Genomic DNA, 25757 nt, shown 5'->3' with positions numbered 1-25757 from the left:
TTATCAGCATCACAAAAATAATTATATAACAATTTATCATGTTGTTTTGACAAGCAACAAAAATAACTAGTTCAATGAAAATGTACGCTGTACTAGACAAAATGAATGTAATCATTTCATTCTTACTTACCTTTGGATTTGTTTAGCAAACGTTTTAAAATAAAAGCTGCAATGGAATATTTTATTATATTTTTTATTGCTTTATACACACACCAAAGATTACACCACCGAATTAAAATAAGATAAATATTTTTTGTTATTAACCAAACATGGAATCCATTAGATTATCTTGACGCTGACGTCGATTGTCCGCATCTTGCTGGAAACGTCGCAATTCCTCATAAACCTCATCGTCCGTTTCCTGCGAGCATAAAATATTGGAGTTATATTGTCGCCAAAGACTTTAATAATATTTTATACTTACGAAGATGAAGCGGCAAATGGGACAGGAGTTTGCCTTCACAGGTGAGTGGGTAGAAAAATTAATACAAAAAATTATATTCAGATATTAAAAAGGTGCCTACCTTCTTCAACCACAGCAAAATGCAGTCTTCGTGGAACTCGTGCTTGCATGGCAAGATCTTGAATTTTTCGCCGGCTTGCGCTGGCTCTTTGCACACGGCGCACTCGAAATCCTCTTTGACCTCGTCGGCGGCAATTTCATGGATCGGGAGCGCTTCTATAGCCCGCTTGGATGCCTCCGGCACCTCGATCTCCATATCAATGCCATTCATGATGGCCAGCACCTGGAGACGGCGATAGTGCCGGTCAAAATCGTTGGCGCCCTCCGGTCCTGTGGGCGTATGGCCCAGTTCCTCAAAGTAATCGGCCATAATGCGCTGATCTCTGCAAAGGTGTATCAAAATTTTGAAATATGTATGTACAATTTTTGACAAGCTCAAGAAAAACTTAGTATATCCTTGTTTTTTTTTAGGGGTTTGTAGAGCCAAATGCCATTTTATTTGAAAGTCAAATTAAATCGTATACAATTTCTCTCATATGTAAGTACAATAAGTTATAGAGTTTGAACTCGATCTCAACTATATGTAGATATAGTTGACACTGATCTGCGTAAAGCCTAGGGCTTAGTGTATTTAGTAGCTAGGAATATTGTAAGAGGTCTTTGCATTTAAAATGTGTTCTAGAGCTATGATTAGTTTAAAAGTTTCCTTCAACTAGTCTAAAATTACAGGCATATACTGGCATCTCGGGATTGCTACAGACTCTATAGTTCAGGTTTACTGTATTTTTAGACAAGGTATCGTTGAGCTGAGCTGAGCTTAGTGAACTTAAAGACCATCAAATGAATATTTGAATGTAAAGACAATTTATAATTAATGCAATATTAATAGAAACCTATATTTATAGGAATATTTCCAGATTTCTTTCTGCCAACTATGGAACTGAAAACTAAGAAATGCATTTGAATTTGAATTTTTGGAAGTATTAATTTCCCATCTAAAATCGATTTTTATAAATTATAAGCTATAAAATACCACAAAATTATCTCATGCACAAAAACTAAAAAAAAAAAAAATAAATACTTAAAATACCAAAATCTAAAAACCCTTGAAAGAAAAAACACAAAATGAATTTGTTGTTCTCATTTGTTTTCTTCGTTTTTTTTTGTTGTTGTTTACTTTATATGCTATAAGTATGTGGTTTAATATTCATTAGATGTATTTTTTACTGTACTTCATGAACAATTAAATACAATCTTTTTTGCTGGCAAATATAACTAACGATAATTGGTAACTAATTTAGCTGCTGGCGACAAAACTGTACCACTTGAACAAATCAATCGACTTAAAGTTTTACGGGGGTAGTAGGCGGGCGGGGGGACAAAACTTACGACTTAAACTAGTTTAGAACGCTAGAGAATAAATTAAAGATGCCCGCAAATGGGGATTAAATAGTAGCCGCTACAAATTTACATATATGATGATGTTGTTTACATATACATATATATATATATATATATATATATACATATATATATGATATTGTAGGGAGTGTAAAATACATATATTGTTTATATATATATGAGCTATATATGCAGAAAATTAACGAATAAGTACACGATTTTCGATTTAGCGTGGGTGCTGCGACTAACTACGGCAGGTTTCGGGTGGTTGGACCGCGGGGTGGGGGGAGGTATGAAGTAATTACAATGCGCAGAGCGAGAGATAGATAGATAGTAAGAGAGAGAGATAGAGATAGTTACATATAGCTATTATAATATTAGATATATAATTTCTATAGTAAACGAACGGCTTGCGTGTTTCTTTCTTTCTTCAGATCTATAACTAGCATTAGCATTTACAGTTATAGTACTAGTTCTAGTCTATAGCTAAAAGCGGCGCAGGCGATATAACGGTAGACCGTAGGGTTCCCAACGAACTGTGGCACTAGGCCAACTCCGTGTCCTAGTCGGTAATGGATATCTGTGCATAGCCCACAAGCGAACGCTCATCGGGCGTCTCGCCCGGCTGTACGCCCGAGCTAAGCTGGAACGTTATTGTCTTCATGGTGTCGCACTGGGCGATCAGCTGATCCAAATGCACGGCCATCGGCTGGGTGTCGAGTGCATCGACTAGACCCGCATCCACCAGCTCCGTGGCAATGCCCTCGGCGGTATCTTTGCCCACGGCAAACTCGAAACGGATGTCGTGCAGTTCACGGCGCAAATTGCGCATGCGCAACACCAGATTAACGGGTGGCGCCTCTCCAGCAGCTGATTCACTGGGCAGCGGCATTTGTGCCAGTCCAGCCGCAAGCTCCTGCGTGGCCGACGGAGCAGCAGCAGTAGCTGCTGTAGCGCCCGCTGTGGCGGCGCCTGGCGTCACCGTTGCCGAGGAGAGGCTGCGTGTAATTTCAGGTGTTGTCTCATCGCGATCGCTGTCCGAGGAATCGGCGCGTTCGAGTCGATTGATGGGACGATCTTCGGATTCGGAATCGGATGAGGGATGCTTGCGTCCGCCACTGCCGCTGGCATTGTCCTCCTCCTCGCTGGACCATACCCATTCGCCGGTGACGGTGCGATGCAAACGACCCGATGCGCCCGGCTGACGTTTGGCCGCCTTGTGGACGCGCGTCTCCATGCTGGGGCCGGATTGTAGCAGGGTTTGGGTTAAATATTTGCGATCCTTGGCCTTCTTGAAGAATGCATGCTTGAGCAGCTCGCTGGCAGTTGGACGTTTCGATGGCTCCTTTTGCAGGCACTCAACGATCATTTTACGGAATGTCTTGCCATAGGCCTTATACTGATCCTTATCCTCGGCGCCCGTATCCAAGGTGGGCGGCTCATTCTGCAGGGTCAACATGAGCACCTTCATGGGTGGATATTTGTGATATGGTGCTGTGCCCGTTGCCATCTCAATGGCCGTAATGCCAAACGACCAGATGTCCGCCTTGAAATCATAGCCATGATCCTGTTCCATCACCTCCGGCGCCATCCAGCATGGTGTGCCCACGAATGTGTGACGTACCTTCTGACGCGACAAATCCCGGCCAGTTGCCAGCCAGGCGCTAACACCAAAATCAGCGATCTGTATGGTACCATCATCGCCGATGAGTATATTGCCCGCCTTGATGTCACGATGGATCTGGCCATTCGAATGGAAATACTCGAGACCCTTGAGCACCTCCTTGAGGACCGTGGCAATGGTTGCCTCATCGAAGACACCCTGCTTACAATTGGCCGTGCGCATCTTATGCTTGATAATGTCCAGCAGGGATCCGCCCTCGAGGAGGCGCAGCACCAGCCACAGCTCCTCGCGCACCACAAACGATGTGTGATAGGTGACGACATTCTCGTGATTGCACGAGGACATGGCCTGTATCTCCTTGAGCAGCTCATCCATGGAGGTGTTCCACTTCTCCAGATTGATGCGTTTAATGGCGCATTTCTCATTCTTGGGTATGCAATAGGCGCCATGCACCACAGCCGTGGCGCCCACACCGATTACATCCCTCAGCTCGTAATCATCCTTGGAATTGGGCCATGGCTGCTTCTCGGGCGCCACAAGCGCAGCGCCAGCCGAGGCGGCAGTGGCAGCCACATTATTGCTGGACAGCGTGGCAGGTATCGAAGTCATGCTTCTGACCGCGTGCGGTGGTGGTGTCCCTGGACGTTTGCTGCGCAACGGTTGCTGCAAGATTGCGGGCTGGCTTTGGGAGCGTTGGGTTTGACGTCGCGGTTGCCTGGCTATGACACCAATGCCAGCTGTGTTTAGCTCCTGTGGCTGATCCTCCTGCTCCTGCTCTTTCCGCTGCTTCTCCTGTTGCTCCTCTTGCTGCTGCTGGCCAAACTCGGTGTCGTGTTGCCTGTAGAAGCTGCCGGCCTGTTGGATGCTGTTGCACTCTCTGTTGCGCTGTTGCACGTTGTAGCTGCCGGAATTGGCGTTCTCCTTGGGCTGCTGTTGCTCTGCCTCCTGCTCCTGTTGCTGTTCCTGCTGCTTCTTGCGAAAGCAGCCAAAGATGCAACTTTTCTCTGCGTCCGACTCTTCAGATTCTTTGATGCTGTTGTTGTTGTTGTTGCTGCTGCTGTTGTTGTTATTGTAGTTATTTTTGTTGTTGTTGCTGTTGTTGTTGGCGAAGTATGCAACTTCTGCAATAGAGCAAAAGAGAGTACATATAAGGTAGAGCCTTGCCACAATAATATAAGCAAAACCGAAGCGATTTTGAGTAAGGGTAGGAGTGTGTAAGATTCGGTTGCAGGCAACAGTACCTCAATATCTCAATATGTTGATTAACTGATTTAATGAAGCAAAAGCTTGTTCGATTTGGGTGCAAGCAACAGTAATTCAATAAATCAATATGTTGATTGATTAACTGACTTATTGATCAATGCACAGGCTTAACAGTTAACTGCACTAAATTTCAACTACAAAACTGAATGCAGTGCCCACTGTGCCACTAAGCGTTTAAGGGGGAAATTATTTCATTTTGGCTAGAAACTCGCACTCGCACCCGTTCGTAAAGTAAACAAAATGTTTACGCCCCGCAGCACATGCCGCACACACACACACATAAAGCCAAGAGACCTGCTGCCCTGCTAATGACTGATAAAAAGAGTAAAGGCAAAAATTTTTCCATAAAACTGATAAGCAATGTGTTTTGCGTTTTTATGAATCAACTGCATTTAAACATGAGTGTGCACGCAATTTTAGACGCTGACTGTACAACACTAGCGGCAAACAAAGCGTTTACTGCTACTCTCTCTCTCTCTCTCTTTTGATGATCCGTTGTAGCATAAAAATTTACGCTCCACAATCAGTTTGTTGTGTGCTGTGCGGAGGTGTGCGAGGGACCAATGACCGCATTCAGCTATTTTTAGATCGCCACAACAACAACAACAACAATAATAACAACATGTAGAAAGTGCAATTAGGAATTCAGTTTACAGTTTTAATGAAAGAGAGTTGTTGCAGCTGGATAAAGTTAGATGAAGGCACTGTAATCACAGTTAATTCGAAAGAGTAGGGCGCTTCAGTACACCAAATTCAGTTTTTTTCACAGGGCGCGACTCATTAATTGTGTTAAACGTCGAGTCAATTGTGCGTCCGTTAGTAGAGCTCTTACTGTCTGTATGTACATACATATGTATGTTTTAATAGGCTGATATCTAACAAAAGCAAAACGGAAAATAATAAACAATCAAAATATGAAATTAATTTTTATCCAGGGCGCGCCGTCAGGTGGTTAAGGTTGAGATTATGTCAAGAACTGTGTTCCAATTAGAACAAACTGAAACCGAATACAGCGAAACATTTGCCGAATTTCGCAATAATGAGAAAGGCAAATAAAATTCTTGAAAACAATAACAAAATGTTTACACAACAAACATATTGTACGTGTGCGTGTGTGACAGTGTGTGTGCGAGTGTGTGGGGAGTTCGAGTAGTCACACAGGAAATATAAATTATTTTCTCAAGAAAAGGAAAACACTTGGTCATGGCGCTATATGCATGCTAATTTAAGCAAAATCTCGAACAAAAAACAAAAGAAAAAAAAACATTTTAAAATAGCAAGTAGACAAAACAAAAACAAAATAAAATAGAAAAAAGCCACAGCAAACGTTGCCAGGCTAACTAAATTCACAATGAATCAATATTAAAATCACACTTTAGCTAGGCAACTGTGGGTGGAGGGTAGCGGGGTATATGCTCACACGATCATGTGAAAATGATAAGCAGCGTGTGTTGTCACACGACCGCAAAGAAAATTGTCCCGATGGGCGATCACAAGAGTTCAATTAGTTTTGATTAAGGCCTGCATTTCGCATTTTTATTGATTTCACGCAAAAGAAATCAAAACAATTTACGCAAAACTATGATGGTTTCTTCATTGCTATGGTAATTACATTTTTCAGTATGTGCCCCCTCTCTCCCTTTCGCAATCTATAAAACGACGGACGATCGACGTTGGCAGCAAAACGCACGCGCGCGTTTTTTTCTCGTTCGTTTTTTCGGTTCTTTTTCTTTCCGCTTTGGGTATCGTTTCGCTCGACGCGATTTCGACGCGTTAGTATTCAACGCCGCGCAACAACTGAGCGTATGTTGGCGCAGCCCAAAGCGGAATAGCCCCCAAAGCCACAGCGTGAAACGTCAGCGCCAACGTCAGCAGCAGCAGCAGCAATGGCCACAACGCGTAACAAGTGTGCGAAGAGACGGGTAGTGGTAGCAAGTAAAAAAGAAACAACAACGTACATACATTAGAACTACAAAAATAAATGTATTGAGCAAATATCAACAGGCAGCAGTTGCGGAAGGGGGGAATGTGGTTTAGAGTGCACTGAGAACGTAGGAATTAGAGAGAGAGAGAGAGAAAGCGCTATGATACAGTTGCACAGTGGGTCGCGTGTCTCAAGTAATTAAGCGAAAAATATTTTTTTGGACATGGATTCTATGGATATGTTTACTAACGTTTTTAATTATTATTTAATTAGCTCTTGATTAATAATCATATACATACATATATATCTTGCTAAATCCGGTCTCAAATCTGAAGATTTGAAGCAGAAATTTTGTATAAACACGTAATATATAATGTTACTTTTGACATATTTTAAAAATTACTCGTATAATTGTTGTACATTATTATTTGTTTAGTATTGGATTCAATTTTTTTTTTTTTTTTTTTTGGAATGGGTATGATTTAAATTCCCATTGAAATATATTGTAGCGTATTTTTAATTCGTATAAGTTCATATATAAAGATGTTCCAGCTGGCTTGCGGCTTGTGTTTTATTTATATTGTACTAGATTTTATCAACGCAACAACAGCAACAACGTTTATAACAAACGAATACAATTAGCAACAGCAGAGCTCAAAAAAGTGGAGCATTGACAAGACAATGTGTTCACAAAGCTTTAACCCACAATAACCCTCATCCCCTTGATACACAGACACACTCATCAAATATAAAGCTATCTGTGAATACGTTTTGTATCTATGTACGTAGAAAGAGCCGTCATGGAAAATTCGTGAATCGCATTGCCGACTGGCTAATGATTTAGTTTCCATGTCTCTAGCATATGGCACAGACGCATTTCTCTGACGTCCGCTAAATATGTACACTATATATAAATATGTGTATATTATCTTTATCCACATGTATTTAGAGTCCACATTTTCGACTCAAGGCATTAAATGCTGTGCATTTTTATGCGCCATCATCGACTTACATATAAAAATAAAAATTCGCGCGAAACATTTCTCATTTCGCTGCGTGTGTTTATTTATAGAGGAGTTCGCTTCACGGTTTTGCATATCATTTCCAATGCAATCAACGTCGCCTAGGAAAAGGAGCGGTGCAAGGGCGTGGAGGCGTGCTGGCCGCACATGGGGGACGTAAAAGGTGATCGCGATCGGCTAGCCGACGATTACATTAACAGTGTGGAGTGCGTAAAAACGATATGTATGTGTGTGTGTGTGTGTTCTGCTCGGGCACCGGCGTCAACACATTTTGCGTTTATTGCACTTTGCATGCGCAAATATGTATTTATGAGGTTTCTATTTTTAGGCAAGGCGATTTCTGTACGATCTTAATAATTTCAATATTGACACATTAATGAGCTACGAGCTGCAATGTGCTTGAACTCTATGGGAATTTTACTACGAGTTTTTTTATTTTACTTCTACAGATAAATATTTATCGTAGCTATAAGAGCCTAAGGATAAAGATCTCATTTGACGTTATTAAAAATCATATTTGCGGATTGGATGTAAGCAAAAAATATTGAGTCTCATAAAAAAAAATTCTAGCTAAACTAGTTTCTAAATACTTAATCTAAGATTTGATCGCTTGGTCTATACCATTTTTATATCTGTTTATAATAAATTTTTTTTTTAAAATAAAGATGCTAGTTTAACTATATTCCAAATATTTAATTGATTTTGGATCCCTTTGTCTGTTACAAGTATCCATTTTTTTTTTTTTTTTTTTTTTTTTTAGAAATTTGGAGAACACCTCGAATTTAGAGTGCATCTTTGGTCTTTTTCTTTCCATTAAATTTCCATTTCCATTAAAACACAGTTGCAGGTTTAACAACACAATTATAGCTCAAGATCGAGCAAATAATCAAAGACATTTCCCATGCAGGGGACGGATTTTTAACAAGTTTAAAGATAGTTAAGAAAAGTTATTATTTTATATTTTAAATTATTTACATTCCGAAAACTATCCCTATTGGAAACAAACAATTCTAAAAAAAATTGGAGTTTTAAACAAAATGGAAGCACAAAACAATGGAAAACTTGGGTTTTTCAAAAAGATTTTTAGCTGGGATTTTATTTTATTTATTATTTACATTAATGGAAATTTGTAATAATTGGTAAAAAGAAAGCAAGTATTTCTGTTTTACTGTGCTTGTAGGGTATTATTATTCTGGCACGAGAGGTTTAATGCAAGAAGGTCTCCTTCCAACTCGATATATCCAAGTCCGTCTGTCTGTTTCTGTTTAAACTAGTCTCTCAGTTGTAGGGCTACTGTCATGATGCTTTATTTAGGTCCTTTCTTTTGTTGCAGGCATATGTACTATGTTTCGGAACCATCCAGATCGTACTACTATATTAGAAAGCTGTGATAGAAATCAACGGCCAACAATAAAGTTCATGTTTAGAAAACTTTTTGATTTTCAAAAAATCCTAATCAAACTTGGCATTTACGAGTTATACGATGATACACACATCTTAGCCAAGGCCTCTAAACTTCGGAATACGATATCATATACCTCTATAAAAAGAATTAGTGGGAACATTTGTTAAAGTTTTGGAAAAACCTGTTTTTTTAAATATCCTTACAAAACCCAATATATCGAGCTTTACAAAGCAGTCAGCTTTATTTCCACAAGGGTATTTAATCTTTTACGTGGCAACGATAGATTTTCATTCTAGTGGGAAGATAAATTGAAATTGATAAATGCATAGGCATTAAGTTGTTGCATTTTCAACGCGTTAATTTCTACTAATTTTGATAAATTGTTTGTGAGGTGCAAAATGTTGAAAAATAAATCGCAATTTGCCTTGGCATCGTCTAAAAATATGCACATACGCGCCCAAGTCCAGTCAGTATTTAGAAGAAATAATTTGAGCACCAGATTAAGAATCAAATTAAATGTTGCCGTCAACTGACCTTAGCCGTTGACAAGTACAAGTATATAAGTGTATACAAATATGTATATAAAATATATGAAATGCATTATTCGTTTCTATTAAATTCTATTTGAGGTTGTCACCTTATATGACAACACAACATGGAAGATCTGAGAATCGAGTATGTACTAATAAGGAAATTACTTGTTTTTTTGGGTTATAGCTATTTTATACAAAAATTACAAGTTTATAAACAAAATGCAATATTGCTTATTTTTATTAAGCAGATTCCTATAAATTTGTTGGATATTGGAACAAGTGGAACTTATTAATATGATAGCTGAGAATTCGATTGAAATAATATTTATAAAAATTTCAGGGTAAAAATGGATCACTAAATGTGTGAAAAGAGCAAAATATAAATAAAATAGCAGAGCTTCAGCCTAGGCAATGAAATTTGTATGCCCCGAACCCATTAAAAATTAGTAAAAAGGATATCATGTTTTTGTGCAAATGTATGTAACAGGCAGAAGGCAGCATCTCCGACCCCATAAAGTCTATATATTCTAGACCAGCATCAATAGCCGAGACGATCTAGACATGTCCGTCTGTCTGTCTACAAGAGCTGGAGACTGAAATATTGGACGTAGGCCTCCCCCTACTGCACGCGCAGTACCGTTTGCAAGCAATCGGTAAGAATCGATATCTAAATCCTTTTTTTATACCCTGGACCCATTAAAAATGGGTAAACAGGGTATTATGTATTTGTGCAAATGTATGCAACAGGCAGAAGGAAGCATCTCCGACCCCATAAAGTATATATATTCTTGATCAGCATCAATAGCCGAGTCGATCTGGCCATGTCCGTCTGTCTGTCTGTCCGTCCGTCCGTATGTATGAACGCAAGGATCTCAGAACCTAGGTCCTCCTAGTCCCCGCGTTTATTTCCGATATTCGATAACTTGTCCCTTTTCCAAGTAATCAATCAAAATATCGATATCGATATCGAAATCCTGTTTTTTGAGCAATTTCGCAAATAATATGAGCTAGATTCACCAAACTTGACATGTAGCTTATAGAATACTATATATATATATAGTATTTTTCATTTTATGCCTATCGCCTATCGGAAGATCATGGTATCCCCTAGTCGGGAGCTCCCGACTAGAACCACTTATTTGTTTTAAATAAATCTCTCAGGTTCGAAGAGCTAAATTTGACATGTAGCTGCTAGATTAGTTTAATATACACATCAAATATCTATTATTTTAAGGCTACCGTTTAGCCCTTCAGTAGAAGTAGCAGGTTAAGGGTATCACCTAGTGGGGCACTCCGGAATAGAGCACTCTTACTTTATTTTACGCAATTTTTGGCAGAATGTGGGAAGCTATAGGAAAAAGTTAAGTTTGCTAAATCTATATAGTATGCGTAAACCTAACCGTATAGTTTAATGTATTAATATCTTATATTTCTCGAGTTATGTTTACTATGTTTTAAAATTGATATTTGTAGAAATTATGAATATGGGAGAAGATATTGTTAAGAAATCTTTATGTGTAAAGCACACTAGGTTTTGTTATTTCTGCGACCGAAGCGTTTAACATAGACCGACAGACAGACGGATGTACCTCAGTTTGTTAAGCTGATCAACAATATATACTTTATAGATCGAAGACGTCTCCTTATGACTGGTACACACATATGCACAGAAACAAAATACTCTTTTTACCCCTTGTCGATCAGTTCAGGGTATAAAAATCAAAATGAAACTCCGACCATAAATTTGGGCATTTGCATTTGGTAATCTTTTGCTTGGCTTATGAATGATAAATGCGCGCACTTTCAAATCTTTTTAGTGATAAAAAAATAAAGTAGTTTATTTAATTTTATGTGTTAGTCCCAATGCAAATTGGCACAGTAAAAATATTGTTTAAGTAACAATTTTGACACCCACTTGGCTTGAGGCAAATCATGTTTAGGAACTGCATTTTGACGGGTCTCAAAATTGGGTTTCACTTTTTTATTTTCAGTTTTTTTTTGGCTGTAACTTTGCCTTGAGCCACTTGTGTGGTCCGAGAATTGAGTATTACTGCGCCGAGCCGAGTGCTTGGCACAGAATCGGGGCACTTGAGATGGCTTTTGAAAACGATCTGATTCGATCGGCGGCAACTGATATTGAGGCCGCAATCGATTCGCGTGCAATTTAAAATCGCATTGCTAGCGGTCGGTCGGTCGGTCGCTCCTCCAGCGCGAAAATCACAAATTCGACTGAACTTCACAAATCGTTGTAATCAAACATTTAAAATGAACATTTCGTTAAGCAATAAACAACAATAAAAAATTAAATGAGCGCTACAAATGGCGGAACACGACGGCAACGCCGATTGCGACGAACCCCACAAAAAAAAACAAAACAAATAACAAAAAGTGCGAAATTTTTACCGCCTCCATATACGTGAGTGTGTGCGTTAGTTACTCGTATTCCCTACGACTAATACAGCCACAACCTGGGGTATCTGTGTGTCGGCGGGTCGACTTACTGGGGGGATTTGCAGTTAAGGCAACTGTCTAAACGTAATTTCCCTGACTTTTGCCATTGATTGAAAATTCAAATTCAAATTAATTAGTACTGATTTATTGACACTCCCAGTTCTTTCGGCCTTTTTTTTTTTGTTTTTATTTTTTGGCGGGGCGTTTGATTTCGTATTTTATCAGAGATTTCAAAGTTCTTCGAAAACTTTATAATATTCGCTTGCAGGCGCCGTTCTGGGACTCTAGCTCAAAGTTTTGGGATCGGGCGGAAGACAAACTACTTTTATTCACTCGGCATTCTTTAGATCGATTGTAAATAACAACAAAAAAAACAACAAAAGGACTGGCACAATCCTTGCCTTACAGCTAGCTACTAATAATATACGATTTATAGAGTATCAAATAGTTGACTATCTACTACTCAAAAATAGTATTGAAAATATTGTAAAAATAAATTAATACGATTTCACGCCGATATATAGGTTAACAACTGCTTTCAGGGTTCTGGAAGTTTATTACACTAGTAGAAAATACTTTTTTACTCAGTTTCCGACCGAGAAAATATTAAATACATTTTAATAAAAAGATCCCTAAAAAAGAAAACTTAAACTTAAAAGTTCACCCAAAAAATCCACCGACGAATCTTGGATTCTGCGAAAAGTGTAAAACACGTCTGAAAAGATTTTTCAAAAAGAACTTTGGAAACTAATTTGAAAGCGAAACGTCACCCACCAAATCTTTGATTCCCATTTACACGAAAAGTGTGAAACACCCGTCAAATGAATTCGGACAAAGATCGTTGAAAATTAGTTTAGGGCTAAACCAAAAAGTTTCTTACAAATGTTTTCGCGATTTTTCCAGTCAGAACAAATAGAGATGACATATTAAAAGAGTTCATAGCAAAGCAAATAGATAAAATAACAAAAAAATATTCTGAAGAAAAGAATTTTTAAAAACTTTTTGTTTAATGTCAAATAACAGAAGTGTATTTAATATTTTATTTAATTCTTAATTTTAGCTTAGCAACAGGTAGTTTCCTTCTATCGTTTTTCAACCCTGGTCCAAATCCGTTTTAAACTTTTATTTGCATACGTTTTAGCAGCTCGCTGCTGAGGTACTTTTTCTAAGCTGCGTAGTTATTATTATTTTTAACAATTTGCACACAGTCTTTTCAACATTTATTTTTAAAATGTTGTATATATATTTATTACTTGTTATTTGATTTGAGTTTTTTTCTTTCTTTTTCAAGATGCCCAGAAATGTGCGAAATTTTCTTAACGGCTTGAAAGCAACTGATTTGTAATACAGATACTGTATCTAGGAGGGATTTATTTATGCGTACCCGTAACACGAGTCAACTGATCAAAATTGGCGTCAAATTTAGCACTTAAAGCGAGAGGGCGAAAAATATCTTAACAATTAACGCCTCAATTTATAGCACGTGTGTAGGCGGGGCAAAGTTGCAAATTGTCTGCAAGGTTTGGTTGGCAAATTTCTATAAATTTGTCTAGTTTATGCATATAATTAATGGGGCATTAACACACAAGTTAACAATGCCATCAGACAGGCCACGAAAAGCATGAATGACCGCAACGAACCGAACCGATTCAATGTGAATCAGATCTACAGACATATATAGTACAACCGACAAGAGTCCAACTAAAACAAATGGAACTACATGTGTACGCAAATATAGACGTCGCGGCATTAAATAGATTTCTCGTTTTATACACTTACAGAGGGTATTATAGTTTTAAGACGAGTTGTGTAACGCATAGGAGAAGTATATATATATATAAAGTATATGCATATATTCCTGATCTAAGTCTATGCAGAATTCTCTCTTAATTGGATCGTCATGCAACTTTGCATATGTCCGTGGGTTGGTATGTGTGGGAATTGGTCGAATCGTTCCACTATATCATATATCTGCCATAGTATTTAGGATAAGTTCTTGAATGAACAAGTTTTTGCTTAACGAAATTTGGCATTGAAAAGTTTCACAAAAGTTCCTATATGTGTGCAATATCTTACCATAATCGGCTTACTATATCGTAGAGGCACAATCGGTCCAGAATGAGCTTTTCTATAGGGAATTTGTTTGTATTTCCAACATATGCAAGCCCCGTTCAAATCGTCTGATTTTCGATATTGTATATTCTATATATTATATTCTTATAGGAACAATCAATACGAGATTTTTAAGGGTATTTGACGTTAGTCGTGCCATTGATCACCATTCGTTCACATTTTGTCTTTCTCTTTTGTTTCTATTTTCAAACAGACTGAAACTTTATAAACGAATAGTTCATCTTAAAAATGCGAAATATGCCCGAGTGTCAGCTCATGTACGTGAAACATAGCTCATGTGTTCAGTTTCAATTTGGTTTGGCAATTGCGAGTTGTTTTAGCCAAGGCAAGGACGCGCGTCTATTGCTCTCTGGAAAGGTGTGCAAAATATTGCAATATACTTAAAAGCATTTTGATATTTTTTCTGTTCATTAATTTGGTTTTTTACTTTTTTAAATGTATATATTTTGTTTTGATAAATGTTCTTCACCTGCTCTGCGTTGAATAATAGCGAGGTTATTATTTTAGTTGAATGAACTTTTAACAGTAGGAAGTCACGTATAATTGTGCGGCTATTAGGATGAACTACTCATAAGACATAAAACTTTAAGTGCTAGTTAATTCAGAAAATGCGAGTCTAAAGCATGAGAAAAGTATTTTACAAATAGATAATTAGCATTTATTTATAGCAGAAAGTTAAGTACACTGTTCGCGCGCAAAACTAAACACACTTTGCTGCCAGAGGTGTTGAAAAATAATAATTAAGTAGAGGGAATCACACAAAAGAGAGGGGGACGAACGGCAGAGTGAGCGAGACGGGGCTCCCCAATTGCACAAGAACTCTTCGACCTGTCTGATGACAGGAAGAAAGAATCTAAATAATTATTATTTTCATATTTTTATTTTATTTTAATTTAAATAATATTATATTGAACTATAAATAGAAAAGAGTTTTAGGAAATTCCATCTTTAAAACTTTTTAAAACAATAAAATAAAGAGCAACATACATTTGCATTTTTATTATGAAAAAAAAATATATACAAAAAAATAAATGGTATATCTGAAGAGATCTATTTTCTATACAAACAAATAAAAAATATTTATTTTGTACACTATGTATACTTACAATTTTCTTTAAATTTTATTTACTTTAAATTTAATAATATTTATAGTTCAATTTAATAATGTACATCATTAAAATAAATAAAGAATGTTATTTATTTATGTATATTTAAATTATTTTCTTGGTTTTGTTTTAAATTTAATAAAATTTAGAGATCAATTTATTGTTTTTTTATGGAAATACTATTTAAAAAAAATGTTAACCAAGAAAATAAAAAGAAAAATCTTTTTCAGAAAAAATTAAATACATTAATATCCATAGAACTCAATTTTCTATACCAAAAATAAAAACTTTTTTCTTTGCATGTTATGTACAATTAGAAATTATTTATATTATAAGAATTTCCAGACATTTCTAGTCTAATCTAGACATGATAAATGTGATTAAACATTAATGAAAATTGGTCAGGGTAAATCTAGCTTAACTTATTTCAAATCTGACTTTTGCTAAGATTATATAAACTTGTTTTTAAACACACACACAAATATGTACCATATATTCAAGTATTTATTTATAATCTACAGTCAAAACGACATTTTACAACATATTTAAAATACAAAATAAATCTTAATCTGTTTGTCACATGCTTGTTAACAAGCTCCTTGAACCTTACATAATACAGGGTATATTATATAAAGGTGAATTAAATCAATTAGAAAACTCTATTGTTCGGAGCATGTACTCGTACTTATTCTATTTGCTCTTATATAATATTTTCCTCACTTAGAGGAGTGACCTTGTCGCAAATCCCTAGAATATATTATATTAAAAAAAAAAAAACAATAATACTATAAAAAACCTTAGAAAGAATCACGTACAGTTATAGCGATTTCCAGATGCGCACGACATTTTCCTCAATATGCAAATAATGATTAAACAAATAAAAGCAACAAGTAAAATATTTGCGCGCCTGATGACAATGACTAAAAATAGCCGCGCACAATTGAAATGCCGTTCCATATAAAGCCAACTGACTTTTTTTTATGTCTTTTGTTATTTTTTATTTTGTTCTCTCTTTTATTGTGGCTAAATTTAAAACGCAACGAGTGAGTGGGCAACCGGGTAACAACTGACCAGGAAACTTGCAGCATCCATTAAAAAACGAGAAAGTAAGGATATCTTCGGCACGCCGAACAGTTAATACCCTTGTAGATATTTCGCTTACGGGTTTTGAGTTTGATTAAAATATCTTGGAAGAGAGAATATTTTGCCATACAAAAACTAATTTTTCGGCCGATTCTTCCTATATAACTCCTGATAAGATTTGGCTTATATGTAAGCAGCATAGTTTAAATGCCGAGTTTGTATTAGATATCTTTATAAACAAAGAATTTTTTCATAAATTAACTGCATTTTCGACCAATCGTTTCAATGGCAGCTATAAGATATAGGGGTCCGATCATAATAAGATTTGATACGTATATGATGACTAATAAATGACTACTTTGGTCAAGATAGCTTAAAAAACAATAAGGTTTTCTATACAAGAACCTATTCCTCGTCCGATCATTCCTCTATATGATATAGTTATCCGATCTTGGTAAGATGTTGCATACATATGAGGATCATACTGAAACCAATAAATGCCGAGTTTAGATAGGATATCCTGATAGTTAAAAAAGTTTTCCATTAAAGCATCTACTTTTACTGTACTATACTATACTTACTATAGTTGTCAACCCAAAATTTTTTAAATCTGAGACTAGTTCTCATAGAAATAGACTGGCGAACAGACTGACATTGCTATATCAACTCGACTGTTGATGCTGATCTAGAATATATATACTTTATGGAGTCGGAGGTGTCTCCTTCTAAGCGTTACACAGTTCATGACAAAATTGTCATAGCCTCCACAAGGGTATAAACATGTCAATAAAGAGCTGTGTGCACATCTCTCTCTCTCAGGGATTGACCCTGCAGAAATGGAAATTTACAGGGGCACAACAACAACAATAACAACAACTAGAATAATAATAATAATACAAATACACACACACAAGTTCAAAGTCAAATCTTAATGCTAAATGTCAGTAAAAATGGGGGCGCCACAAATTGAGTGACAGTCTGTACGAAGATGATGATGTTGCGGATGCCTCATGATGATGATGATGTTGTTGTTGCTCATAATGTTGATCATTATACCCATGCCCGATCATTATGTCAATTTGTTGTTGTTTTTCTGCTTGGCTAAGCATGCGAATGAATTAAAACTTGGGGGGCCAACGTCAGGCCCAGGCAAAAGCAAGCAAAATTTAATTAACAGTGGCGCACTATAAGTACCGGATAGATATGTGAATATGCGTAGATACAGTGACAGCTCCCTTGAACGGACAGAGAGCACGGCAAACTTTGTCACGCCGAAGCATGCATACTCTTGCCGATATGAGATACGTGAGACGAATGAAGCTAAAATATCCACAGTTTACTCAAGATATTTGGATAAATAAAAAAGTTTTTCATAGAAAACCCTATTTTGTTGACGATTTTTATATTCTTGTCATGAAATGTGTAACGATCCCATAAAGTATGTATATTCTAGATCAGCAACAACAGCCGAGTTAATAGAGCTATGTCAGTCTGCCTGTTTTTATGCAAACTAGACTCTCAGTTTCTTGAAACTTTGTATAGGTTCATCTCTCTGTTGCAAGCAGTACATATGTCGGAACCGGCCGGATCGGATCACTATAAAAGACCTATGCAAAGTTTTATGAAACGAAAGAAGGGCTATCTGCGGCACGCCAAAGATTTAATACCCTTGCAGACCCAACCTCTTTATAATTCTCATAATGCTTTGCCCTTATCTAAGAAGATATTAAGATATCTTGAAAAATTAAAAGTTATTCATACAAGAACCTCTTTTTCGACCGATATAGTGGAACGATCCGACCGATGCCGACATATTTACTGCAGGCAATCAGAAATAAGGGCCTAGGCAATGTTTTATGAAAAAAAGCCTTAAAGCTGAGATTAGCTTTTATACAAATTACAGTAGATAAAGACCACATTAACCGGTTAATAATGTATAAAATCTTTTTTACTGTACATATAGATATTTAGACATAAGTGTCTTTCTGGCACAGTGGGCACTCAAATTGTTCGCCTGCCCGCCAGCCATACACAATTTCCGCGTGTTTACATGCTGCCAATTAGGCGATTAGCAGCGTGCTGTGCTGTACGTGACCCACTCTTCCCCCCCCCCCCTCACTGGCTGGATGATTTCCAATTTAATCTCGATTTTAGATCACAATTTAGATTCGCAATTTGTAAATTGCAATTAGTTTAATTAATGCATTCTGTCTACACGTCTGTTGAGTAAAGCGCGTCTGCCTCAAATCTTTTCAATGCTGCTGACTAATCCCAAAACTGAACACGATGCCAATTTCTATAATCATTATAGATATGTATATATATATATGTATATATATATATATATATATAGATATGTATTAAGCGAGCAAGTTGTGTATGATAAATGGTTGTGCGTAATGTTAAGTTAAATCTGAACACATCTATAAGTAAAAGCAATAAGATAAAACTTACCGACTTGTCCTGCGGAATCTGCAAGTAAAATATATATGATGCTTATTTAATTTATGTGATATATGCATATTCAAGAGCTCTCACGTTTGATGTATAAGTTTATGTTCATGTGAGTATATATATTATAGGATCTAATTTAAAAATCACCCAAAAACCAGTCGGAAATGCTCGACTAGAAAATACCTTTCATTCGAAAATATCTTTTTCTCTATATATAAAACTGTTTGGCCTGATTTACTGATTGACTGACTGATTGATTGACTGACTGATTAACTGACTGACTGGTGATGAACGTACAGCCCTTACCTTATGTAATGAAGGTGCACGTTAAGACGGGGTTTTGGGAAATTCCACCCGGGAAGTGTGGAAAAATTACGAAAAACATTTTTTTTAATATCTTTGTTTACCCGCAGATCGGCCTTAGGCTCATTTTCGAATATCTTTGTTCAAATTCTTTTTTTTTGTTTAATTTAATTTCACACTTTTCGGAAAATCCTTTGTTTCTCAGTATAATGATTTGGTGGGCGAAGTTTCGCATTCACATTAAAATTTATTTGGGACGTCTTTCACGCTTTTTGCATAAATTCAAGCTTATTCGGTAGAAAATGCGGATGAAAGATTATTTTCAAAGCCCTACATAAGAACTTATGGAAAACGTGTTTTAGCGATTTTGGAAATTCCACCCGTAACTGTGGTAAATTGGCGGAAAAACGATTGTAGGAAAACTTTTTATCCGTCCGACCTCAAATTTACTTTCATTACATAATAATAAAACGAATACGTTTAAATTTTCCACGGGCGGGAACTGGGTTAATATGTAATATCTAAAGTTTTTAGCACAAAATTGGCAACGGGCAAGACCGGGTAATAGTTGATAGTAATATATAAACTGTAATTCATCTTTAATACCCAAATCGAAAATAAGATAATTGCTAAACATTATAAATAAATTATTTTGGTTACACACAATTAATTTTGTTGTATCCCTCAAAGCTCTTCTAAGGCTGTTAAAAATATTGGTACATATATAAATATTGATATTTAATTCCAATTTCGAGCATTACAGGAAGATGTCTATTTTGTTTTAAATCTGGATCGTAAATACGTTTTAAAAACCCAAAAAACCCGTATACCAACAATTTTGGCGAATTCCGGAGCATATCCAAATTACTCCCATCTAAGGTGTATAGTTTTTGGGATCAAAAATGAAAACTAGCTGTTTTCATCGGTTTTATTTACCCTCTTCTAACGAGTTACTATATTTTAATCCTATATTTCCTATGTTCTTAATCCGTCAGTTTTTCCGAGCACAAGCTACGTTGACGTTATCTAATATACCCGCTTCTACTATACTTTACTTTAAAATAGATTTGCGTCTAGAAGGCGCCACTTTAAATGCATTTGAATCGCAGCCAACGGCCAACAAATCTTACCCAAAATCTTGTTCAGCGCACCTGTTGCGATAAATTTGTGGGCCCTTCGCGCGGCACTATTAAAAATAATATAAATAAAGCATATATCAAGCGTTCGAGGACAAATTTATGAGCCGACGAGCAGCTTAAATAAACAATAATTAATAAATGTACATTTTCGGACATAATATATACAAATTTTTATTTTTTTTTTTATTTTAGTGACGTTTTAGGCCAAACGTGCTGACGTCTTTGTTGTTTGGGGCCTTTTTGAATATGCACTGACACAAATATTGGCACAACCCATCAACGAAATAGCCGCACATGTTAGTTGGGTTTGTAAATATGCCGATTGGAAAACTTTCCCGGAACTGGCCAAGGGCTAATGGCATTGGCCTAATTCGAAAATAATTGTAGAGCCACAAAACTATTGGGTAACTGAATCAAACAAATTATTAGATGTGGAACACAAAAGACCAAACCAGAGAACGTAAATATCTTATTTATTGATTAGCAATTAGTAAATATAAGGGTGGAAAATAGTTGGAAAAATGTTGTATAAAGCAGTTTTCCATAGCTTCAAATTGAGCTTCCAAGATATATATGACGCTTGTTCTAGATTGCGGTTTCGATTAAACTTCTCTAAATATTATAGCAGTACGTAATAATTGCAATGATATAGCCTAATTACCACTATCAACATTTTTTTACATTTGTTGCGAATGTTAAATTTTTTGCGAATGGGAAATATGTTGCCTGTACGTTTTCCCATAGGAGACAACATTTTTCACATTTGCATAAAATGTTGGTATTCGCTCCAAGTAGTTCGTGTTTTTTGCGATAATTTATCGAATTTGCAGTCGATGTTGTGAAAGTATCATAAGCACAATGAAGTTAAGCCATAACCTTGAATTAAAATTTTAAAGTTTACTAATCCCAGTTTGTCTCTCAAAGAGTCCTTTAAATAGAGCCCCTAATTCGAGGCCGTATTATTTGATCTGTAGAAGGAAAACTTTGCGGCGTTTACGTAAATTAAATCAAAATGATCAATTGTTCATTTAAAGAAGCGTTATCTTTGCAATCTATACAACATACATGTATACAACTGGCACTTGCTAATGGAATCGCAGAATTTGAAGTTTGAAAATATAAGAAATGTTGAGCAGAGTGGAATCAGGCTATTAGTTGTAAGAATACTCATGTTAACAACCTATATTTATACAAGTCTATCGATAGGCAAGAAAGGCACACGAGCTTAAAACTCGTGGAAAGCAGCTGTTCTATCAGATAAGAATTGCTATCGAGTAGGAATAAAAAAATTTGGAGGCACTCAGAATCCAGAAGATAAAAACGAAAACGAGCTGATGTTTATACGAACTTTCATGTTACACCGAAAAGAAATCTTTAACTCTCATATATTAAAAAATATTAATCCAAAATGGACCGCTTCAAAATTGATTCACTGCTACAGGTGAAAAATGGGTGGAAAACTGATTGCAAAACAATACAGTGCACGCAAGTTAAGCTAATAACAAACTAGTTCAATAAATATAACAATTAACACTTATATGACATATCTGCAAGTCAGCAATTTGTAAAGAATTAACTCTGTAAAAAGTTTACCTAAGATAAAGATCTTAATTCTTTTAAGATACGGGGAAGTGTAGCTTTATTTGTATAGCAATACACGACAGTTAAATATTGATTGACATGAACATAGAAATATATGATAGGAATTTTCTTTTCGGACTTAACTTTTTCTGTCAGCTAAAGGCAGAAATTTAGCTACTATTTGCTGCGAGTCTAGCCTTTGGACACGTAATGAACACTTGTTTGACAGCTGCTGGTTTAATCGTGTGTCATAAATTATATACTTTTATGCTCGACACGCTGCATATTAAAAATGCTCGAAAAATAATAACAACAAATAAAACAGAGGCAAAAGCAATCAGCAAGTAAACATTCCATACGATGGGACGGCACGTGCTGTAAAACCCATTAAAATATGCATTTTGTGACAAAAACAATCACAAAAACAAAAACAAAAACCCAGACGATGATAGAGGGAAAACAGAGCGTATTAAATATTAAATCTTTGTGGATGCCAAAATGACATGCAAGACAAACAAATTGCGTATAAATTTATGGCCGACACTCGGACTACAACAAATAAATAAATTTGCAATATGCATGATATACTACGAAGCTTTCGAAGGCAGCTTAACTTTTTTTCCTTTACCAATTCACCTCCCACTGCAGTTCAAATGACGCTGAGCTAATTGCAAAACAGTTTTCCAACACTGCAAATTTGAAAACAATTCAACTTGTAAACTTTCTACGAAAATATACTGCTAGATTTTATTTACCCATACCTTGTAAAGTTCAGAAACATTCAGTTAAAGTTCCTTCGACTTTAAACATTTAACTTTAACTTTTTCAAACCTAAGGCAATTTTTTGCTTCTTGTTAACTTGCTTTATTTTTTTTTAAGATTTAATTTGTATTATTATCTCTACCAAGCGAAAGACTGTGCAATAAGGTACAATTATAATGTTGTGTACTTCTATGTTGTATTCACATTGAGGGCTATTTACCATAATGCGATATTTTACAATGAAGGGAATTAACTATAGGGTCTAATACTGTAGGGTATTGTGATGGTTCACCTCGTAGGTAGTTCCCAGGGGTCTACACAGATTTGGTATCTATGCTCTACTTAATAAAATAAAAATAAATGTAATAATTAAATTCATATTATAGTTTTAGATGTAAGGCCCCTTTAACTAAATTTGAACCGATTACAATCGATAATTATCGAAATGATAATTATAATTTCGTTTGAGTCCGTTTTATAAAAAGTATGACCTTTATAATAAATTTTAATTTGTTTTCGAAATTTAATTTTTTCTCTTATATTTTAGTTTATTTATTCATTATTTATTATTATTATTTATTTTGCAAAGCACAAAAAATATTTTCTTTTTAACTATGGATTTTTTATTTTTATTTAGTAGTAAATGTTGTTTCAAAGAAGTTCTAGAGCGTTTTACAGCAGTTAACCAAAATTTTGAAACGTCGAGTATTCAAATTCTTTACAAAATCTGCCTAATCTTCCATTTATAACATAATCAACCCCAAAGTGAATGTTATGTATGTTCGAGCTATTTATTCTCAAAATTCTAGTTGAATTTATATTTGTTTAAAAAAACAAATAGTATTTCTGCTTTTCGGAAGTTTATACCATACTCTCTAAATAAGGTATAAGCTCTTAAAAATATTTGTTGTTAATTATAAAAGCTGTATAGGTTCTTAGCTAGTCGGATATTTTATTTTTGTTTTAAAACTCGGGTCTTTTTATTTGTTTATTTATTCGTATAGAATTTGGGGAATTTTTAGGTTTGCTGTCTGGGATCACGCCGCAATCGGCTGGCTTATCAGTTATATAATGCAACCCTGCAGGGCTACAGCAGCATTTTTTTAAAATGCATATAAACAGCTTTCAGATTGTTGCATTTTTTTTTTACTGGCGCCCTTTAATCAATGGCGGTAATGGCGCCGAGCTTGTGTGCTCGGAGCGTGACCAAAGTACAATGGACCACGACGAGTGCATTAAACAATAACAAGTCGAAATTTTAAGTGCAACAAATCAATCAACACACAAACGGGCGACCGTCTGAGAGGAAGAGAGCGAGAGCGAGGAGCACGTGGTGACAGCGCGGCGACGGTCACATGAGCAGCAATAACAACAACTGTTACGCTCGGCAGAGCAAGCGGCATCTCAAGCATAATCGCGGCTGCGGATGCGACTAATTGTAAACGCAAATTGGCCGCCAATACAAGTCAGGTGTGTGTGTGGGAAAGATAGAGTGGGGGTGGAGTGGGGTGTAAGTAGCGTTGTTCGATTGAACTAGCGGCCATTGCTCAAATCAACAGCAATTTTGACGCGTGGCAACTTGCGATATTTGCAACAGATAAAGAAAGAGCAAGATGCAGGAAGAGGAGAAATCGTCAGTTTGTGTGTGATCAAGTTCACAATTGTTTACAATTAACCTTCAAAAATTAGTGTGAGAAAATTAACCTTAGTGACGAATTAAGGCACAAAGCAAAACAAACAATAACAAGAAGAAGAACAACAACAACAATAACAACGCGTACTACGGCAATACAAGCAATAAAAACGATAATACGCTAAATTGTTATTGCATAATGAACGCGACATGCTCTCTCTTTCTCTGGCTCGCAATAAATGCAAATTGCAATTGCGCGGGAAAGGGTAGCAAACAGCTGTGAGACACAGCTGCTGCTGCTGCTGCTGCTACTGCGGCACCCACAGCAAGTCGCAGTCGCTGGTGAAATGCAAAGGAAAGCAAACTACGACTAATTGAAACTAGTTGTCGGCCTGTGGTCGTAACGTTACGACGTCCATTTGAAGTTCGTATCAATTAAGTGAATGCTGCAATTCAATCAATTTGCAAGCGCACGCGACTGTGCCAATGCTGTGGGGATGCCACTGTAGTTCGCTTTGCACGCGCGTTCCAATTCCAAATGACACGCATAACCTCACACAACTACGAGCGCGTTCACTGAGTCATCCATGCAAGCGAGTGTCGCTCTACAATTCGACTATGTGTGTGTGTGTGTGTGTGTGTGTGTGTGTGTCGCACTCTCTAGCTCTCGCGCTCTCACTATCTCTCGCTGTCGCTCGATGACAACAAGCCGGTATTTCGTTTTCATGTTATTAGCGCAACGAATGAAAACCTTAAAAAGCAAACTCAAATGAAATATGTATGTTACATATGCTAAAAGCCGACAAACATCCAAGAACCAGTTACTCAGAATCATATAAGCAAGTAAAAACCCGAGAGGTGAAAAGAAAAATAACAAAAAAACAACCAACCTGTTTTCCTTTTGCTGCTTCGGCAGCCGCACAGTCGGCAAAATCGATTTAAAACCAATAGGCTCTTTCCACGCACTGAAGCACAGGAGGACACCGCGTAAGCCCCTGCTCTTCAACAAATTTCACAATAGTTTTGCAAGCCTTGTGAAAATTTAATTGCACAGACAGCCGCAAATGGCAAATATACCGCAAGCAGAAAGTTCAGCGTGACGAATCGTTTTTTCGTTTTTGTCTTTTCGTTGCTGGTTTATGCCAATAAGAGGGGGATTGGCAGAGTGCAGCGTTTGTGTTGCGCTGGCAATCCTCAGTTGTCGTTTATCTATTTTTTATGTACTTTAATAATTCAGTGCACTCGTATTGTCACAAGTTGTGTTACTTAATTAATTAACTGTTTGCACTTTGGCTATTTTTGCTGACAAACGAATATTGAACGCAAATTTTTACGAAACGTCGTTTAGCAGCGGCACGAAATAAATATACAATAAATTTGTATTGCGCGTTTCGTTTTCATTTCGTTGCGTTCTTTGTTTACCATTTGTACCAGCAACGTGAGAGAGAGAGTGCCCGCATGAGAGTGAGAGAGCGTG

The 25757-nt window shown here is 36.6% G+C and overlaps 2 protein-coding genes across 5 annotated transcripts; both read right to left on the bottom strand.

The window, feature by feature from the left end:
• Positions 1 to 177: 177 nt before the first annotated feature.
• On the bottom strand, positions 178 to 25650 carry LOC135438233 (E3 ubiquitin-protein ligase RNF181 homolog). 4 transcript variants are annotated; one of them, XM_064696463.1, is made up of 5 exons: positions 25171 to 25650; positions 18863 to 18880; positions 525 to 846; positions 425 to 457; positions 178 to 361 (listed from the first exon to the last, which is right to left on the bottom strand). In XM_064696463.1, exons 3-5 carry the CDS (start codon positions 831 to 833, stop codon positions 260 to 262), a joined length of 444 nt encoding a protein of 147 aa, XP_064552533.1. In that variant the 5' UTR covers positions 834 to 846; positions 18863 to 18880; positions 25171 to 25650; the 3' UTR covers positions 178 to 259. The 4 variants fall into 4 exon arrangements, with proteins under 4 accessions (XP_064552533.1, XP_064552536.1, XP_064552535.1 ...); XM_064696466.1 differs by lacking the exon at positions 18863 to 18880; XM_064696465.1 differs by lacking the exons at positions 18863 to 18880; positions 25171 to 25650 and adding an exon at positions 6975 to 7075.
• Positions 1594 to 4605, bottom strand: fray (frayed). The gene has a single exon (XM_064696462.1). It carries the CDS (start codon positions 4095 to 4097, stop codon positions 2427 to 2429), a length of 1671 nt encoding a protein of 556 aa, XP_064552532.1. The 5' UTR covers positions 4098 to 4605; the 3' UTR covers positions 1594 to 2426.
• Positions 25651 to 25757: the final 107 nt, after the last annotated feature.

The sequence above is a fragment of the Drosophila montana genome, unplaced genomic scaffold, assembly GCF_035044405.1.
Source record: "Drosophila montana isolate Dmon_TW-CO22-7 unplaced genomic scaffold, ASM3504440v1 contig_3848_1, whole genome shotgun sequence".
Lineage (NCBI taxonomy): Eukaryota > Metazoa > Arthropoda > Insecta > Diptera > Drosophilidae > Drosophila > Drosophila montana.
This window is presented reverse-complemented; position numbering and strand designations above follow the sequence as displayed.

What these genes read in the sequence shown, in the direction of transcription:
- LOC135438233 (XM_064696463.1), bottom strand. Translation starts at nt 833, where the DNA reads ATGGCCGATTACTTTGAGGAACTGGGCCATACGCCCACAGGACCGGAG. An exon ending in TTTTGCTGTGGTTGAAGAAG is followed by an intron (nt 458 to 524) that starts GTAGGCACCTTT and finishes TCACCTGTGAAG; the next exon opens with GCAAACTCCTGTCCCATTTG. An exon ending in CCATTTGCCGCTTCATCTTC is followed by an intron (nt 362 to 424) that starts GTAAGTATAAAA and finishes TTATGCTCGCAG; the next exon opens with GAAACGGACGATGAGGTTTA.
- fray (XM_064696462.1), bottom strand. Translation starts at nt 4,097, where the DNA reads ATGACTTCGATACCTGCCACGCTGTCCAGCAATAATGTGGCTGCCACT.